Source organism: Pimephales promelas, chromosome 25 (genome assembly GCF_988280905.1).
Source record: "Pimephales promelas chromosome 25, fPimPro1.hap1.1, whole genome shotgun sequence".
Lineage (NCBI taxonomy): Eukaryota > Metazoa > Chordata > Actinopteri > Cypriniformes > Leuciscidae > Pimephales > Pimephales promelas.
In genome coordinates, this window is record NC_142793.1 from 3,484,396 (window position 1) to 3,503,417 (window position 19,022).

The 19,022-nt window shown below is 35.7% G+C and overlaps 1 protein-coding gene across 2 annotated transcripts; it reads left to right on the forward strand.

Moving 5' to 3' along the window:
* Positions 1–7,366: 7,366 nt before the first annotated feature.
* Positions 7,367–18,087, forward strand: spi1a (Spi-1 proto-oncogene a). Of its 2 annotated transcripts, none has more exons than XM_039681983.2 (5): positions 7,367–7,666; positions 7,834–7,924; positions 8,141–8,328; positions 13,710–13,863; positions 16,902–18,087. In XM_039681983.2, exons 1-5 carry the CDS (start codon positions 7,628–7,630, stop codon positions 17,216–17,218), a joined length of 789 nt encoding a protein of 262 aa, XP_039537917.1. In that variant the 5' UTR covers positions 7,367–7,627; the 3' UTR covers positions 17,219–18,087. The 2 variants fall into 2 exon arrangements, with proteins under 2 accessions (XP_039537917.1, XP_039537918.1); XM_039681984.2 differs by having other exon boundaries at positions 7,369–7,666; positions 8,141–8,313.
* The last annotated feature ends 935 nt before the right edge of the window (positions 18,088–19,022 follow it).

Consider the following 19,022-nt stretch of genomic DNA (forward strand, 5'->3'; position numbering starts at 1 on the left):
TCATCTATTTATTAATGCTGTGTTTTTGGAGATATAAAGTACTTTTGTATCCATATACCACACAGTTCCTCAACTACACCATTAGCTTTAGCATTAGCATATAATATTATTTTTTTTATGATACATTGCATTTATACTCTAGTACTAGGCCTTCATTTCTGTGTAAAAATTTTCAGATTTATGCCGGATTTTTTTTTTTTTTTTTTGACACATTAAGAAAATATATTTAGTTTTTTTTTTTCACATTTCCCATTCATTTCAATGTGGGGTCATAATGACCCCGAAGACCAGAATTGTTTCTTTTACTTACCTTCAGAACAACCGAATCAAGCCCAGTTTTGTGTGTGTGTGTGTGTATAGATAGATAATGTATTAAAAGTCACAAAATCGTATTCCACTGAGATGAAGGGAACCTTTATTTTACTAAGTAAAAGTCGATTGGGGTCATATCGACCCCATGACCCGATTGAGGGCTACTAAACGCAAGTTTATTATCGCTCAAAAAGCGTAAAAAATAAAGCCTTACAAATAACTTGCAAGTATTGAGGTACGGCAGCCCTGAACCGCAAGGTGAGAAAAAAAAGAAAACTTATCTCGTTACGGATATAACGACATATTATGTCGTTTTAACGACTTATTAAGTCGTTTTAACAACTTAGTATGTCGTTATAACGACATAATATCTTATTATAACGACATAGTTAAGTCGTTCAAAGGACTTAATAAGTCGTTAAAACGACATAATATCTCGTAATAGCCTATAATTTGTTTTTGGATTTCAAATAGGGCTTCTAGACTTTTGTTTTTAAATTACAAAGGGCCTACTGATGTTTTTGTCATTGTATTTTCAATATTATAGACTATATTATTTGTGCATAAACGTATCTGGTTATAGTAAACATACCGTTTGTTTGAAAACAACATGTTTTGGTGAAGGGGGGTCCTAAAATATAATGTGAAGGGGGGGCCCTAAAATATTTTCTTGGGAAAAAGGGGGTTTCAGATGAAAAAGGTTGGGAACCACTGCTGTAGAACTGGGAAATAAAAAGCTCAATGTGGAACTTAACAATGCTCTCCTGTGACAAAAGAAAATCCACATAAACTTTTCTTTATTTTACTGTAAGTGTTGAATTTTTACAGGTGTTTCCGGCATTACTGTACAACTACTAAGAATCGTACATGATTTCCAGTAGAGCAGTGTTCTTGTGTCTTTGCGAAACACCTAAAGATGAGAGAAAGCGAGAAAACCTGCTTGAACGTGTGGCTAGTCAGAGTGCAGTGTGGTTATCATGGCTGGAGTGGCTGTAACCTACAGGAAGTTTGTTCACAGAGATAAAGACCGAGACAACCAGCTGTCGTTCATCTCAGCGCCTTTGTTACGGTCATCCCGTATCACGCCCTTGCCTGTGATGCGCGTGTTTTAGATGTATGGGATCTTCCTAATAGAGAGCTGTGCTTTGCATCCAAGTTACACAAGGCACTTGCAAAATAAAGCCTGAAAAAAATAAGATATGTGTTACCGTTTTCAACAAATGGTCAGTAATTAGTAGAGCAAAGAATTGACTGTCAGATCAAAGATTACATGAGTTCTCTTTTTTGTGTTATTGTTTAAAGCCCTGTTACCAAAATGTGTCACACTGAACAAACAAAAGACACAAGATAACAGTTGAATGTTTTTCATATAGCTTGGCATTTATACGGCGAATCATTTGATGGTTTGTGTGTAAAGTTAACACAATTTTTGAAATAGAGTTTGAAAAAGAGTTGAATCTGTAAAAAAAAAAAAAAATCTGTAGAAATTACAGTATTACTGGCAGCTGCTTGCCTGTTGATTTAAATTATTGTTATTTACTGGCAACAATTTGTTCAAAGTTAAATGAACATTAAACATTAACAAGTCTTTATCTTTACAGAATACAACTAAAATAACAGACTCATGCAACAAAATCTGAAGGGAAAAAAAAAGGTTGATGAAGATTTCTGGTTCCCAGAATGCTTTGCATTAGATTGTTATTTTTTAGTTTTATTCTGTGCAGACAAAGACTTGTTAATTTTTAATGTTCATTTAACTTTGAACAAACTGTTCCCAGTAAATATACATCAATTAAAATCTACAGTAAGTTACTGGCAAACAGCTGCATAACTACAGCAATTTTTTTATAGTGTTAGTTTTGCATATAGTGTTTGCTTTTGCAAGAGATGTGTGATGTTTTGTGTGTGTTTTCTTGCTTTGTGTGTAGAGAGAAAAGGAGACATAGTTACAATAGGAAATAAAACTGTAATCGTGCATGTGATACAATTCACGTATGCATTGCATTTAAAATAAAAGAAAGATCCGAATGTAACCAGCTAGAAATGTTTTGTTCTAAAAACGTTCTGGGAACATTGCCACGAAGTTCTAATAATGTTTTCAGCGGGTGGTTTTATTTTGGTCCGCAGAATGTTCTCCAGCACAAACTTCAGTGATAAAAGTTAATGAGATAATTAAGAGATTAAAGGAGTAGTTCACTTTTAAAAAAACGTTTGCTGATAATTTACTCACCCTCATGTCATCCAAGATGTCCACGTCTTGCTTTTCCTTCAGTGGAAAAGAAATTAAGGTTTTTGATGAAAACATTCCAGGATTTTCTCCATATAATGGACTTCAATGGGAACCAAACGGTTCAAGGTCCAAATGAAAGAAAGACATGGACATCTTAGATGACATGGGGGTGAGTAAATTATCAGCAAAGGTTTTTTTTAAAATTGAACTACTCCTTTAACATCAGGTGTCTTCAATAATGCTCAATCATCACTCAATTAACAAGCAGAATCACTGAAGGAGAAAAATACTATATTTTAAGTCACCATTATGGTGATTAGTGTGTGCTTCAGTTGGGATTACAGATAATTTATTTTAAATTTATAATTTATTTATTTATTTATAATTTTATTTATTTTAAATTTATAATTTATTTATTTACAGTAATTTATTTCTTTAATTCCATCTGTAAATATTAATGTTGACCTTTCCTTACACCTTAACCCACCCTTGAACCACCAAACCTTCCCCTTATCACCTCAGTATCAGCAAGAGTGTTTTGCAGTACAACATCAACACAATCAACATTGTATGTATTTTTTAAACCAAGTGCACAGTAAAGACACCTAATATAAAGTGTGACCTGCTTATCTAGGTCGTATGACAAAAAGAAATTTCCTATTTGATTTGACCATTTTACGATCATTGCTTTTTCTTTTTCTTTATTGTAAGGAGTTTTTGAGTGATTACTGTTAACAATATACAGTATTCTTGTGAATGTAAATCTTATAAAGCTTGATGTTGCGGTGTTGTGTCTATTGCCCTCTGTTCTAGAGTGAGACAGTTATACAACACTTCAGGCTGTTGTGCAATAGAGACAGTGACTGTGTGTGTGAGAGTGTGCGTGTGCGTGTGGATGTAACGGACTTCCTGTGGTGCCTGAAAATACCCTGCAATGCACTATTGGGAAAACATGAGAGCACTCAGGAGTCAGTGTGTGCGGGTCAGCTCCATCAAAACTAGACTTTCCAAAATACCTTTTCATATAACTCAGAACACAATCAGAATCTTATCTCTTTTGTTATATTGTTACGTAAAAAAACTAAACAAAAAAAACATTTTAATCTCAATAAAGGTCAGGGTTTTTTTTACAGTAAATGCAAAAATAAAATACTTGCAGAGTACTCAACTCCAGAAAAGAGATGACATTACACAAGTGGCCATTTAAGGCTGTCACATTTACATTTAGGGAAGTGAATGTGAAAGTTGCAAACTTCCCCAATTACTATGTGTGTGTGTGTGTGTGTGTTTGCGCGCTTGTGTGTGTGTTTGTGGTTCAGGTATACCTTATACTTTATGGAAACAGAATGTCCCTGGATGTGGATCCGAAATCCTTGCACTTTGGGGACATGGACATGTTTTGGTCCCCATGAGAAAAACAGCTTATAAATCATAATAACTGATTTTTTCTGAAAATACTAAAACGATTTCTGTGATACGTAGGGTAAGGGGGTATGTATATATATATATATATATATATATATATATATATATATATATATATATAGATATATATATATATAGATATAGATAGATAGATAGATAGATAGATAGATAGATAGATAGATAGATAGATAGATAGATAGATAGATAGATAGATAGATAGATAGATAGATAGATAGATAGATAGATAGATCTAATTTTGTTAATTAACTAATTTTGTTGTGTTAGTTCAGCAAAAATCCACACTGTTCAAATCTCGTCCACAGAAAAAAATCTTGGTACTAATTTCCACTAGCTTTTTCTTGTTGACTCAACTTTTGCAAATAACAGTTTTACGAACTGAAAATAAGTTGTCTGTGACACAGAAAAAAAAGAAGAAAAAAAACATTTAGTTGAGTCAACTTGACATTATTTGTTTTCTGGAGAGGTGCAAATATTCTGTAACAAACCTTTTGTAGTTAAACCAATTAAACATTTTTGTCTATTGGAAACAGAAGTTCTTATTAAGAATAAACATGTTCATATGTAGCTTTTTTTAAAGTTTGGTCACCATTTTGGTGATGAGCGTTTTCTTGAGTTGACCAGTTTGACTCTCAGCATTTATGTGGAGTTGTGGCCTTTGTAATAGTATTTAGCATAGTTTGTTGCAAAGAAAACTGATCAGGTTATCTAAAGGGAATAGGTCACTACTCTTACTCTTACTGATTAAAAGATTTGTGAATAATATATTAGGTTTACCAACAAAACTTTTATGCAGCAGATTAGACATTCTGAATTTTGATTTTTAAATACATTGTGGGAATGTCAAGACATCAAGATTCTGACATCAAGATTCCGCGTATGAATCTCAACAATGGTGACATGCTTCATGCCACAATGCATGCTGGGAGTCATGATTTTAATACTATGGTGGCTCCCAGCATGCATAGCAGCATGAAGCATGTCACCATTGTTGAGATTCATATGATGTTTATTTATGTCTGTGTGTGTCAAAAGACTTTTTCCCATAATGTATTTTCAAATCAGAATTTAGAATGTCCAATCTGCTGCAAGAAAGTTTTGCTGGTAAAATATTAATAAAAAAAATCACTTCTGGTCAGAAATAAGATACACTGTTAAGATACACACAAAAAGTATTGTTGGTTTAACTTAAAAAAAGTAACCTGATTGCCTTAAAATTTTAAGTTCATTGACATGGAAAAATTGAGTTAATACAATGAAGGTGATTAATTTAATCACCAGAAACTGATTACAAATCATGAAAATATTTGTATACAGTGTTGGATTTATGCTAGTTTATGAGGCTGAAAACTTGATCATCTGGATTTCTTTTTCATAGCAACACATAATGTGTTTTTATAAACACGGTTACAAAGACCACAATCTCACACAAATAGCCAAACTGACCAAGCAAAGGAAACACTCGTCACCAAAACGGTGAGGAACAAATGATTTTTAATAAAAAAAAATCCAATGGACAAAAAATGTTGAATTGGTTTAACTACAAAAGGTTTGTTACAGAATAGTTGCACCTCTCCAGAAAACCAATAACGTCAAGTTGACTCAACTAAACTTTTTTGTTGTTGTTGTTGTCACAAACAACTTATTTTCAGTTTGTATAACTGTTATTTACAAAAGTTGAGTCAACAAGAAAAAGCTAGTGGAAATTAGTACCAAGAGTTTTTTTTTGTACTAGCTTACAATTTTTACTGTGTAGATAGATAGATAGATAGATAGATAGATAGATAGATAGATAGATAGATAGATAGATAGATAGATAGATAGATAGATAGATAGATAGATAGATAGATAGATAGATAGATAGATAGATAGATAGATAGATCACTGTAAAAAAAATAATCCTGTAAAAAAACGGTAAACTACTGGCAGCTGTGACACACACACACACACACACATCATTCGCTAAACACAATCACGGTCAAACCTCATGACAGCCTCTGAGTTTAATGCAAACTAGGAGTTTTGAATTTGGTTTGAATGTAAATTTCTTACCAAGAGTGCTGTACAGTACAATTACGGTAAAGAAAAAATATTAAAACAAAATAAAAATAAAAACATAATGATTTACTCAGCTTATTTTGTTCTAAACCCATTAGATTGTCCTTGTTCGGCATAAATGGAGCTGCTCTTCTCCATAAAATAAAAGTGAATTAGGTGCTGTAAAGCAATAAAAACACAATAAAAGCCTCATAAAATTAGACTAATCCATACAATTTATCTTCTGTTGTTGTTAAGTTCATGCACATGATTTTCCCCCAAACCAGCATCATACTGTAAAAATACGGTGTGTTACTGTTCTTGAAATTATCAGCTAAACACTGTATTGTCAGCTACAGTATAACACTTTAATTTAATAGCTATATGCTGTAACACAAAAACAGTAACACACCGTAAAGTTACGGTATGTTGCTGGCAACAACAGCTCCCAGTTTTTTACAGGATTATTTGATAGATACTGTAGATAGATAGATAGATAGATAGATAGATAGATAGATAGATAGATAGATAGATAGATAGATAGATAGATAGATAGATAGATAGATAGATAGATAGATAGATAGATAGATAGATAGATAGATAGATAGATAGATAGATAGATAGATAGATAGATAGATAGATAGATAGATAGATAGATAGATAGATAGATAGATAGATAGATAGATAGATAGATATTCCCCTTTCAAAAGAACTGCCTAATGTCAATTGAGTTTAGCATATGAAAATCCAAGTCAAACACAGAATAATACATTTGTCTCTGCTGCAATAGTAGTTGCTTCCTCAAAACCTATGATAACAGTACAAAGCTTTGATTAAAAAGGGAACAAAGTTCTCTCGGAACTTCACTTTGGCCAAACGCTGAAGTTTATGATTCTCAGACAATAGCACATGTAAAAACGTCCCTCTGATTGACTGACTCGAGGCCACAACATCACGGCCTGTTCACCGTATACTCAGAGACTGAGGGTTTTCCAGAAGCTGGATTACTGCTCGTGCGAGTCCTCACGAATACAACTCGATGTATTTAATTAGCACAACGGTGCAAAACTGTTGAATATAATCCATGAGTAAGACCATAAAAAAAAAGTTAAAAAAACATTTTATGGTAGAAGAAAGTTTGATGCCATTTAATGAAGGCCTACACACTTTTTGCTCAAAAATGCATCATCTGTCAACTCTTCTAATGCCAGATCATAATTATAAGAAATTAATATTCCAAGAGAAGGTGGAGATGCACATAAGGCCATCCCATCAACTGGATCACGATTGGTTGACATCCCTTGACAGTGTCACAGCTGAAAAATCACGAGTCATCGCCACATTTGACCTATCAGAGGCCAGATCTGTCAGTAAAGTCAGGCTAATCGCTCATGGGCGATACAGGAAATTTAGTCTTTTTGTACACCAGGACAGTGAAGCTGAAGGCAGAAGATTCTTAAAAACAAGATTTGCCCATTAAAAAAAAAAGAGATACCACAGTACAGCGCGCTTGTGAAGTAATTTCCACGTTATGCAATATTCTGTAAATAAGTGTGAAACTGTGAGATAGACACCACAAAAGAAGTTATATGATTGAAGGGCTTCATGTTGCATTACAGAATGGAAAGCTGTGTTATTTCTCCTGTAAGTATGTGACATTTGTCTTTCCGATTTAAACATTTCCAGGCAAAACTTTTAAAGTATATTTATGTAATTAAGTGTAATTATAGAAATCGAGTTAGTAACACAAGAGTTTGTAAATTTGTAACAAATTTTAAAAGTGAAAGAAAAACAATTGAATGTATTTTCAGTTGTCTGAAGAAATAATTCCGTATGACCATGACCCCCGGCCGATATATGACTTCTACCCGTATCTCAGTACTGACCCGGAGACTCATCCCGGTGAGTTGTTTTAATATGTATTTGTGATTCTTGTTATCTCATAGTGTGATGATCCACTGATTCTCTGTCTGAGGCTCTGAATGTCCGGGACTGGTTTGTTGGTCTCTGATACTGTAATGAAAACGAGTCATTTCACGGCAGAAAAAAACAAAAAACAAACAATCAAAAGAAGCCGTTTTTAAGTCAACTCCGTTTTGTTCTCCTTTCCCATGGAAGAAAGTGGCTGGGACTACACAAGTGTTCACGCTCATCACAGTGAGTTTGAGCCGCCTCAAGGAAACCATTTCACTGAGCTTCATCCCACCACATACCGCTATGGAGAAGTGGAGTCCTTCCACCCGTCTGTGGATGGAGGGATGGGAACACTTCTACCTGTGATTCCTCCACAGGTTAGTGTCATAATGGTATAACATCTCTTATTATCTATTTCAATCTTATGTACTGAATTGGTTCTGTTATGTGAAGCCTAAAAATCTTCTTTTTATTTATTTTGTTGCTGGGAAAATATAGATTTTAGTGTGTTGGCTATTAACTGTGGCCTCTCAACACAATAAAAATGAAGTCAAATATTATATTCGGTACAATAAGAAAGCGTTAGGTTACTAAAAATTAAAAATGAATATTCCTTTTTATTATTAACTATTAATATTTAGTAACAGATAGTGTATTGCAATCAGTGAAAAGGTCTGAGAGAAAGAAATGATAAAGGAAAAGAAAGAGATGGACAGGATGTGAGTGGAGGAGACAGACTGATTGCTCAACTCTGTCTTTCCTGACTAAAAAAGACTGTTGCTGCTACACAATGACACACACACACACACACACACATCGTTCGCTAAACACAATCACAGTCAAACCTCATGACAGCTTTTGAGTTTAATGCAAACTAGGAGTTTTGAATTTGGTTTGAATGTAAATTTCAGACCAAGAGTGCTGTACAGTACAATTACTGTAAAGAAAAAATATTTAAAACAAAATAAAAATAAAAAAACATAATGATTTACTCCACTTAATGATTATATTGTCCTTGTTCGGCATAAATGGAGCAGCTCTTCTCCATAAAATAAAAGTGAATTAGGTGCTGTAAAGCAATAAAAAGCACAATAAAAGCCTCATAAAATTAGACTAATCCATACAATTTATCTTCTGTTGTTGTTAAGATCATGCACATGATTTTCCCCCAAAGCGGTTAGTGCCAGTTATTAGTCCTGTCAATCACAGTGAAGACTGCCTATAACACTAAAACTGTAACTTACTCTCTGACATCACGTCTACACCGGCGGCATCCATTGCAAAAATTAGCGCTGTAAGTCGTGGAAAAGGTTATTTTTGCGGCTGATCTTATCGCATATGCATTTGTAGGAGTTTCCCTTTCAGACGCAAAATGTACGGGAGGAGAATATTTAAATGAATCATGCAAGGTGATTTACTAAGGTTTGCGCTCGTGAATTTATTCATCATTATTTACCACCAAAAAAAGCATAATAGTCTATGTTTAAACCAGACGCTGATTTGCGCTGCTCTTGGTAGATTGTGTTGGTCATTAACCCTCTGGGGACTGAGTCCTTTTTTTTGTTGTCAGTTTTCTCTATTTTTACATTTGGGCTTATAAACTATATGTAATGAAGATGGAACACTGCCTATGTGTTTGGTGTCTATGGATTCAGAAGACTCTAAGCTAACATAAGCATGCATGTAATGTGTTTATAAAGGAAGTATGAGTGAAAAATGTACAATATACTAGATAATTTCAAAAATGGAAATTTGATTTTTGTCATTTATTTCTGAAAATCACTGAAAAGAGTTTTTGAACAAAAACTATATTTGTCAAAGCCTTTGCTTGACAGACATGTGTAATTGATAAATAAAATTGTAAAGAACAATGAAAAATCTAACTTTATTTACAAATAGTCCCAGGCGTTTTTCTTAGGAATGCTTAGAATTTTCGAAGCAATGATTTCTCCTCGTCACTCTCCAGTAATTGTTCCAGAGCCTGTTCCACCTTAAATCGTTTACTGCTTGCCATTATAAAAGAGCTAAAATAATAAACAATGTTAATATATATATATATATTAGAATTCTTCTCTCTCTCTCTCTCTCTCTCTCTCTCTCTCATATAAATTTCAGTGCGCTCTCGCTCCGTAAAGCCTTGATTATACTCGACGCATCCGTTCGCTTTCTGTGGTCTCCACCACTCAACGCTGTTGTCATATCCCTTACTGTATAGTACCACCCATAGATATCTATGTAAAGGCTAGATATCTCGTCCACACTGCTGGCCAATGGAGGTCGACATCTGCACCTGGCGGCCATCTTGTCACAGGCAGCTCGCTCACTCGTAACATTGTGTTAATGGTACATGTACTTTTTAAATAACCATAACTTCCTCAATTTTCTACTGATTTTCAAACGGTTTGGTTTGTTATAATCGTCAGAGATGTAGTTATGACACAGCATACTTATGAATAAAAAGTGTATAAATAAATAATCATCCAGATAATTATAGCCACGTTAATAACGTTTGTAAATCCGTCAAGATTTCAACGAGATAAGAGTATTTGTGTTCGTGCTGATCACTCATCTTATATCAGCTTGCCTGTGACAAGATGGCCGCCGGTGATGACGATAGAAACTCCGCTTTAAGACATCTAGCCTTTATATAGACATCTATGGTACCACCCCTTGCAAGGCTACAGAGTCCTCCGGTTTGCTAGATTACGTCATGGTAACCTTCCCCTGATTGGGTAAGAAAAATATTTCTCCATCTGTAATTTTTCCATTGGTTGTTGCTCGTGAATCTGCCAAACAACATCAATTTCATTGGCGTTTGAAGGTGTGTCTACAAGCCGGATAAGTTATCACTGTTTTCAGAGGAAGACGGCAAAAAAGATCCGCACCTTTCTATCAAGAATAGTTTTTTAAGATAAGTACACATTTGTAAAAGTATGTCATTTACTTTTACCGCCCAATCCGTCCCCAGAGGGTTAATGGAAATGATCCAGCTGCGTCTGTGTTCTTTAAACTGCTCGTCGTCTGTAAAGTGAATCGAGCTAATTTGCACGGGTTAGTAAGTCTGGCCCTTTATCTGCCTTTTTTTGTTATTTTGCGAGGTTCCAGAAATATATATTTTGAGCCAATCTGCTGAGCCGTGACTGACTCATTAGTGACTGAACTTGTCCTGCACAAACACTGATGTCTGGCAAAGCATCGATAGTACAGTCAAATATTTGTGATTAATTTCAACAATAAATAACACAGTCTCATCCCAAGAAGTCATATAACTGTCGTCTTGGGACGTCTTTTGACCATGCGTCAACATCCGCCTTTTTAGGGTACCCTTAAACGTCAGTTACATGACGATCCCAGGCCGTCATACAACTGACGCTTTACCTTTAACGTCAGTTAGGTGACGGGGTCGGTTTAGGGGTAGGTTTAGGTCTGGGGTAGGGTTAGGATCCGATAACGTCATCTAACCGACGTTTAAGGGTACCCTAAAAAGGCGGATGTTGAAGTATGGTCAAAAGACGGGATGAGACTGCGCTGCAATAAACAAGGTTACATCTGAACATCCAACAATGGAGACCAATGTTTTGCTTGATAGTTTTTTTTCTAGTTACGACATCTAAAATCCATCTTTAAGTAGGTACTAACTTAAAGGACAACTCCGGCGCAAAATGAACCTTTGGTCTAATTACACATTGCTACCTAGTCAACCGTTATCTGAGATTTGTTTTCATGATTGCCGAATGTAAATAGTTTTATTTCTAAAAACAGTTTAGCCTATAACGCTAGTATAATGCTAGTATATAGGGCATAGAGTTATGACCACTAACAAGGCTCAAAATAGCCCCACACCAACACGACAGCATAATAAGGGTCCTTACATTCAAACCGAAGCATTGAGAACTTTGTCAGTGTCCATACAGTTTAATAAGAAGATATTTTATAGACACAGTCAACTTCGCGAATACAGGAAGAAGCCATCTTTGAAAAATAGTCTCTACCAGTCGATCTACGAACGCCGATCCAAGTGCGCTGAACTGAGCAGAATCTCATATGGTCCGTTGTTTCCAGAAGAAACACAAACACGAACCGTTTTCTTCTCTTCAGTATGTACACGTAGCCTACTGTTCGCGCTCACCTTATCACCTTATTAGCATCTCACCAGCGCACTTGGATCGGCGTTCGTAGATCGACTGGTCGAGACTATTTTTCCAAGATGTCTTCTTCCTGTATTCGCGAAGTTGACTGTGTGTATAAAATATCTTCTTATTAAACTGTATGGACACTGACAACGTTCTCAATGCTTCGGTTTGAATGTAGGGACCCTTATTATGCTGTCGTGTTGCTGTGGGGCTATTTTGAGCCTTGTTAGTGGTAATAACAGGCGATTTTTATTTGTCATTACTCTATGCCCTATATACTAGCATTATACTAGCGTTATAGGCTAAACTGTTTTTAGAGATAAAACTATTTACATTCGGCAATCATGAAAACAAATCTCAGATAACGGTTGACTAGGTAACAATGTGTAATTAGACTTAAGGTTCATTTAGCGCCGGAGTTGTCCTTTAAAGTCGCCGTGAAATGGAAGTTGAGATTGACATTTTTTCATTGCCGTGACGTATATACGAGTGAAACGGCTTCTGAAATTATAAAAAAATGTAGGGCGGGGCTTGATTTCATCCTTCAGGAATTGATTGGATGGTTGGAGGTTGGGTATTGGAAACAAAATGGAGGCAGATTTGAATGCGATTCACTGAGAGGCGGTTCACTGATAGCCACACCCTCATCAGATCTGGCCGCACCCTTTCGCTTCGATGGGGGAGGGTACTGTATTTGATTAAAGATTATAAGGGTACATGTGTTTAAAAAAATAATGAAGTGCACAGATAAATCATTCATAATAAACACTACAATATTACATATAAAAATACGATTCGTCAAATTTGATTTCATGCCGACTTTAACTTAAACATGCTAGCCAGTCAAAACTTTACCTTTGCCTCAATACATTTAGGCACGCCATTTCTGAATTTGAGAGCTAAAGGAGGGCAGAGATTTAAAAGCCTTTTATTTAACAGATTAAACATATTACGTGTGTTTAAGTGTAAAATAAGAGTACACTTTAATTTTATATACACCGCTATGATTATGATTATAGCTAAGTAATAAACCGGCCATATAAAAAGTTTACCGATATGTGTTTGTTTGTTAGGATTCTGCTGATAGAATTGAAACTCTGTGGCTCTCCGGGACGATTTGGAAGCAAAACGTGATGTGCGCTTGATTTGTAAATCATTGTGTGTCCCTTTTCTGTTGACACTGAGTTTTTCCACTTCCTCTTTCAATGAAGAGCAATTCTGTGGTTTCCAAGTATTTGGTACCACTAATATAAGATCATGCTAAACCAGCATTTTCTGCTCGAAAATAAGTGTGGGAAATGGGAATGTACATTCGATAAACTTTTCAGAAAAAAAACTTGCTCATTTGCATTTGTCAGCCATTTTCCTTTATATTTCGCTTTATCAAATGAAATGAGTCTCATGACATTTTTTGTTGTTGTTTTGTTGACAAATACGTAAGGATTCGTACAATCTCATTGACATGTTTTCGTATAACCCACTGGGGGGTTAGTTTTAGGGTCGTAGGTTCGTGCTTTTTTTAAATTAAAAATCATGTTTTCTCTTGAGTTGGTCATTGATTTTGTGAGTTCCTGTGTCATGGTTAGCATGATAACCTTCATATGGAGGTAGACCTAAGGACTGTTGGTGTTTTTCGACAGTATACGTACGTCCCCCACGCGCTGTACCCGCGGTCCCCGCTCCCCCACTGCAGTACTGATGAGGAGGACCCCGGGGGGCGCAGTCCACCCTTTGAGGTGTCCGAAGGAGAGGAGGACCACGACGGACACCCGTGCACCTCCAGCACTCTCTCAGGTGAGCTCTCGAACCCCGGTCCAACATGAGGTTTGTCTCGGACTCTCTTCTGGTCTCGGCTACAGCACAGTAGCATACTACCTTAACACTCCTATTATTTCAAAAGTATGTGTAACGGAGGCCAGCTCGTAGTTGCTGTGCAAATAAACCTCACTCCTCTAATCTCAATAGGCGCTCTAGCGACAGTCTTTAGCCTCCTTATTAGAGCGCCTGACTCTCATGCCGGAGACACGGGCGGAGGGGTTACATATGCATTATAAATAGGAATAGTGAACGAAAAAAGAAAATGACCCCATGATTTACTCACCCTCAAGCCATCCAAGGTGCATTTGACTTCCTTTTTTTCAGATGAACACAATCGGAGTTACATTAAAAAATATCCTGGCTCTTCTAAGCTTTAGGCACACTCCGGACTTGTGAACTTCCTCAGAGTCCACACTTTGGTGACGTCATGTAGTGCAGACCTATAGGACCCTTAGCGCGAGTCTGCGAGGGCACAGTGAGAGGTATTTTCGGGACAAACTCGATCGTCATGCCGGAAACAGGAAGAAGGTCTGGTTGTTGTGGTCATAGATATCCATATAAAGCTAGATATCTTACAGAGAGTCTTTATCGTCATCACCGGCGGCCATCTTGTCACAGGCAAGCTGCTGTAAAATGAGTGGTTAACACGAACAAAAATACTCTTTATCTCGTTAACATCTTGACGGATTTGCAAACGGTTTGTTTTCTTACAAACCTTATTAACGTGGCTATAATTATTGATGATTATTTATTTATGCACTTATTTTTCATAAGTATACAGTGTTATAACTACATCTCTGACGTTTATATCAAACCAAACTGTTTTAAAATCGGTTGAAAATTGAGCAAGTTATGGTTATTTAAAAAGTACATGCACCATTAAAACACATGTTACGATTGAGCGAGCTGCATGAAAACATGTGAATGAAGGTCGATATGAACTACACAGCCTGCTTTTACAGTTCTATAATTGTATAATTGTATTGCATCCTTAAATATTCTCAGCCATGTTTACGAGAGCGAAATCCCATGCGTTTTCTGATTGGCATTTCGCAAGGATTCCTGGGTAAAGTGCAGGCTTCGCGGAAGACCGGTTCAAGGTTACAAAGGGGGCGCTGCTGAGCACACTTCAGAGTGTTAAAATGCTAAATGGGACCATAGATATGCACAATAAATGCTAGATATCTCGTCCGCGCTGCTGGCCAATGGAGGTCGACGTACGAACCTGGCGGCCATCTTGTCACAGGCAGCTCTCTTGCTCTCTCACTTTTTTACCGATTTTCAAAAGGTTTGGTTTGTTATAAACGTCAGAGATGACACTGCATACTTATGAATTATAAGCGTATAAATAAATAATCATCCAGAATTATAGCCACGTTAATAACGTTTGTAAGAAACCAAGCTTGCCTGTGACAAGATGGCCGCCGGTGATGACGATAGAAACTTTTCCGTAAGGCATCTTGTCTTTATTGCGGATGTCTATGAATGGGATGGCCTACGGACTCGTAAACTCGGCGAGCATGTGCAATCTAAGTCCGCGAGACCGAGACCAGGGCCAGAATGGTATTGAATAGCGGTCCGAATTCTAAAGTCTAAAAAGGTGCATCCATCCATCATAAAAGTAATCCATGCGACTCCAGGGAGGCCTTCTGAAGCGAAGCAACATGCAAAAAAATATCCATATGGACAACTTTATAAACTAAAATAACTCGCTTCCGGCAGACGACCGTACGCAACGATTTATGGCGAATGAGTAACCTTTGAACCAACGCAGAGGACAGAGCAAAACAAAACACCAGTCACGAATTAGAAGTCTAAAACGCGAGTTTTTAAAGAGAGATGTCGACCTTGAGTTTGTTGCCTAGCGCTGTTTGCTTGAACCGCGAGACGAGTCTAAACTTGAGCTACTCCTACGTCATACATGCGTCACGGGTCACTCTTTTGGCGCAATTTGACTTGCATAGATTTTAGCTATTTTAATATTTAAGTTTTAAATATGGATATTTTTTCTTACAAAAAAAAAACACTTCAGAAGGCCTTTATTAAAGAAGTAGTTCACTTTTAAATGGTCGCCTTGCTCTGTTCTGTAATGCGGGTTCGTGACTCTCCTGTTTGAACTCGTTCATCGAAATAAAGGAATCTTTTCCCGAGTCGACTCATTCATTTCGTTTGTTGAATGAACCAAATAACACGGAAAAAGATTCTTTCATTTTGATAAATGGTTTTAGGCGACCATTTGTGCATATAAAACGTAAAACTTTTTTTTTGTTTGATTTTTTAAATGAGCGATCGTTTCGTTTTCGGTTTTTTTGTTTTTAAATGAGTGATCGTTTCGCTTGATAAGACCCTTATTCGTCGTCTGGCTTAAACTGTCTTTTGGACCTTGAACAGTTTGGTTCCCAATGAAGTCCATTATATTGAGAAAAATGCTGGAATGTTTTCATCAAAAACCTTAATTTCTTTTCGACTGAAGAAAGAATGACATGGATATCTTGGATGACATGGGGGTGAGTAAATTATCAGCAAAAGTTGTTTTTTAAAAAAAAAGTGAACTACTCCTTTAACCCCCTGGAGTCGCATGGATTACTTTTATGATGGATGGATGCACTTTTTTAGACTCCAAAATAAGGACGCTATCCACTACCATTAAAAAGCTTGGAAGAGCAATGATTTTTAAATATTTCTCCAACTGTGAAAGATATACATTGAGGGTATGTAAATCATGGGATCAGTTTTAGATTTGGGATTTTGATTTTTGGTTGAACTATCCCTTTAATATAAGAACATTACCAAAATACCAGCAGGTTTCGACCTTTAAACACTCCAGAATATCTTTCCCCATAAACATCACTGTATGCACATTTATATGGTAATTAACAGCAGTTCACGAATGCTATCTGCAGATCTCAAAGTGTACCATAACCCACAATATCCCTTTCAAATTTGTGTTTGAAAAGAAATTCGTATCAAAAGGGAAGCCAAAGACGGAGTTTAAAATGAGTCATTTTCTACAGGCAACAAACGGAAAGTGCGTCTCTATCAGTTCCTCCTGGACCTCCTGCAGGACGGAGACATGCGGGACTGCATCTGGTGGGTGGACCGAGAGCGAGGCATCTTTCAGTTCTCCTCCAAACACAAGGAGACGCTCGCCGGCCGCTGGGGTCAGCAGAAGGGCAACCGCAAGAGAATGACCTACCAGAAGATGGCCAGGGCTCTGCGCAACTACGGCAAGACCGGCGAAGTCAAAAAGGTCAAGAAGAAACTCACGTACCAGTTCAGCGGCGACGTGATGAGAAGGATGACTGTGGACAGGAGGCAGTATCATCACTGACACTCGGGACACCAAACATTTCCTATACACCTACAACTTCATTATTCTCAAACGCTCTCTTGTCACTGTTCTGCAGTCCAAATTGTAATCTCAGGGATATGTCAAAGGTATAGGTAATAAGGGTATGTGTAATATTTGGGTATAGCTGACCACTGGACAAATGACGTTATTTTTCAACATTTTTTAGCTTACAGTTTATATATTTGTCTAAGGGAACGAGTTCATGCTTGCTGGATTTGATGCTGTAACCGGTCACTGTTTTTTCCCCCTTACACTGTAAAAAAAAAAAATATTGTTGGTTTAACTGGTTAAGATAACCTGGTTACCTTAAAATTTTAAGTTGATTGAAATAGAAAAAGGGAGTAAATACAATGAAGGAGATTGATTTAATCATCAGAAACTCAAAATAATAAGTTATCTGAACTAAATAGATTATTTAAGTTGATTTGACAAAAGAAAAAAAATGTTGTGATATCTTGAAAATATTTTTTTACAGTGTAAACCTCTTTAATAAACTTCATACAATTATATAGTAAAATTTCATTATTATTTCACTATACATTTCAATAGAGCAGTGATGTGACAAATGGATTAAAACAAATCCAAATATGGTCATACAAACTTCCTAAATAATAATAATAATACACTGTTTAAAGTAGTTTAGATGGATTTAAGATGTTTTACTGCAGGGCATTTCAATGTATTCCGCTATTTTGACAGGTTGACTCCCATTTGCTTCGTCCACATAAATAACTAAAGCCTTAACTTATTTTATGCTTATTAAAAAATATATTTCTTTGTATTTTGTGATGGTATCGCACTTCTAAATAAATTAACCTGGAAGTCTGCTTATTTACTTCCAACTGGGATTCTTGTATTTGTTAGCAAAACAGTTAATGTTGTGAAAGGTAGAAACTATATATCGTTGGAAAGGTCTAAGACTCCTAAATATATACTTTAGCACAGTTTTTTTCTTACAAATTATGAATGAACAGTAATATATGAATTTATGACAAGAGTGCACCTCAAAAAAAATCGACATCATTACAGGAGTTTCTGACCTTTGTCACAAAAAGTCGACGCACACACTTTTAATAATTAAAAACTTTGGTTTTTAGTGCTAAAATTTAATAATAAAACATAATTAGTATTTGTCAATAAAAAAAGCTAAAATTATATATTAAAAAGTAAGGAAAGAAGTTCTCTAAAAAGTATTTTATATATATATATATATAATTTGTTTATTATTATTATTATTATTATTATATAACATATTTTAGTAGTTATCATAAATTAGGTATCATTTGAAAGCTTACGAACTCAGAATTCATCCTGTGAAAACCGTTTTGAAATTGGACGTTGCGTTACCATAGAAATGGTATTTTTTATTAAGCCCCTCCCCTTTTGGGCATCATCTTTCAAAATTGATCATCAAAACCTTTTCTAATCTTGACAAAACACATATTGTCAGAAAGGTCTGAGTCTCAAGGTTCCACATTTAGTGACGAAAGTGATTTTTGGATAGAAATGTATTAATTTGTTAGCAAATCATACAATTAAATTCAATGGCACACGGTGGCTATTTTTGGTATAACACCTAAACAAAATCTCATGGGAACTTCGATTTTTGTGATATCAACTTTAAATTTGGAACACAACTTGGTTAGATATATAGATTTCATTTTATAGTAAAACCATATTTTGTAAAATATTTATTTTATATTAATATATATATATATATTAATAAAGTATATTTGATTTACTATAAATTATAACTTCCATAACTTTTTCATAGTTTAATTTT

Excerpts from the sequence above, each read along its gene's own strand:
- spi1a (XM_039681983.2), top strand. The coding sequence starts at position 7,628 with ATGTTGCATTACAGAATGGAAAGCTGTGTTATTTCTCCT. Across the intron at positions 8,329-13,709 it reads CACAGGTTAGTGTCATAATG|TATACGTACGTCCCCCACGC; the intron begins GTATAACATCTC and ends GTTTTTCGACAG. Across the intron at positions 13,864-16,901 it reads CACCTCCAGCACTCTCTCAG|GCAACAAACGGAAAGTGCGT; the intron begins GTGAGCTCTCGA and ends CATTTTCTACAG.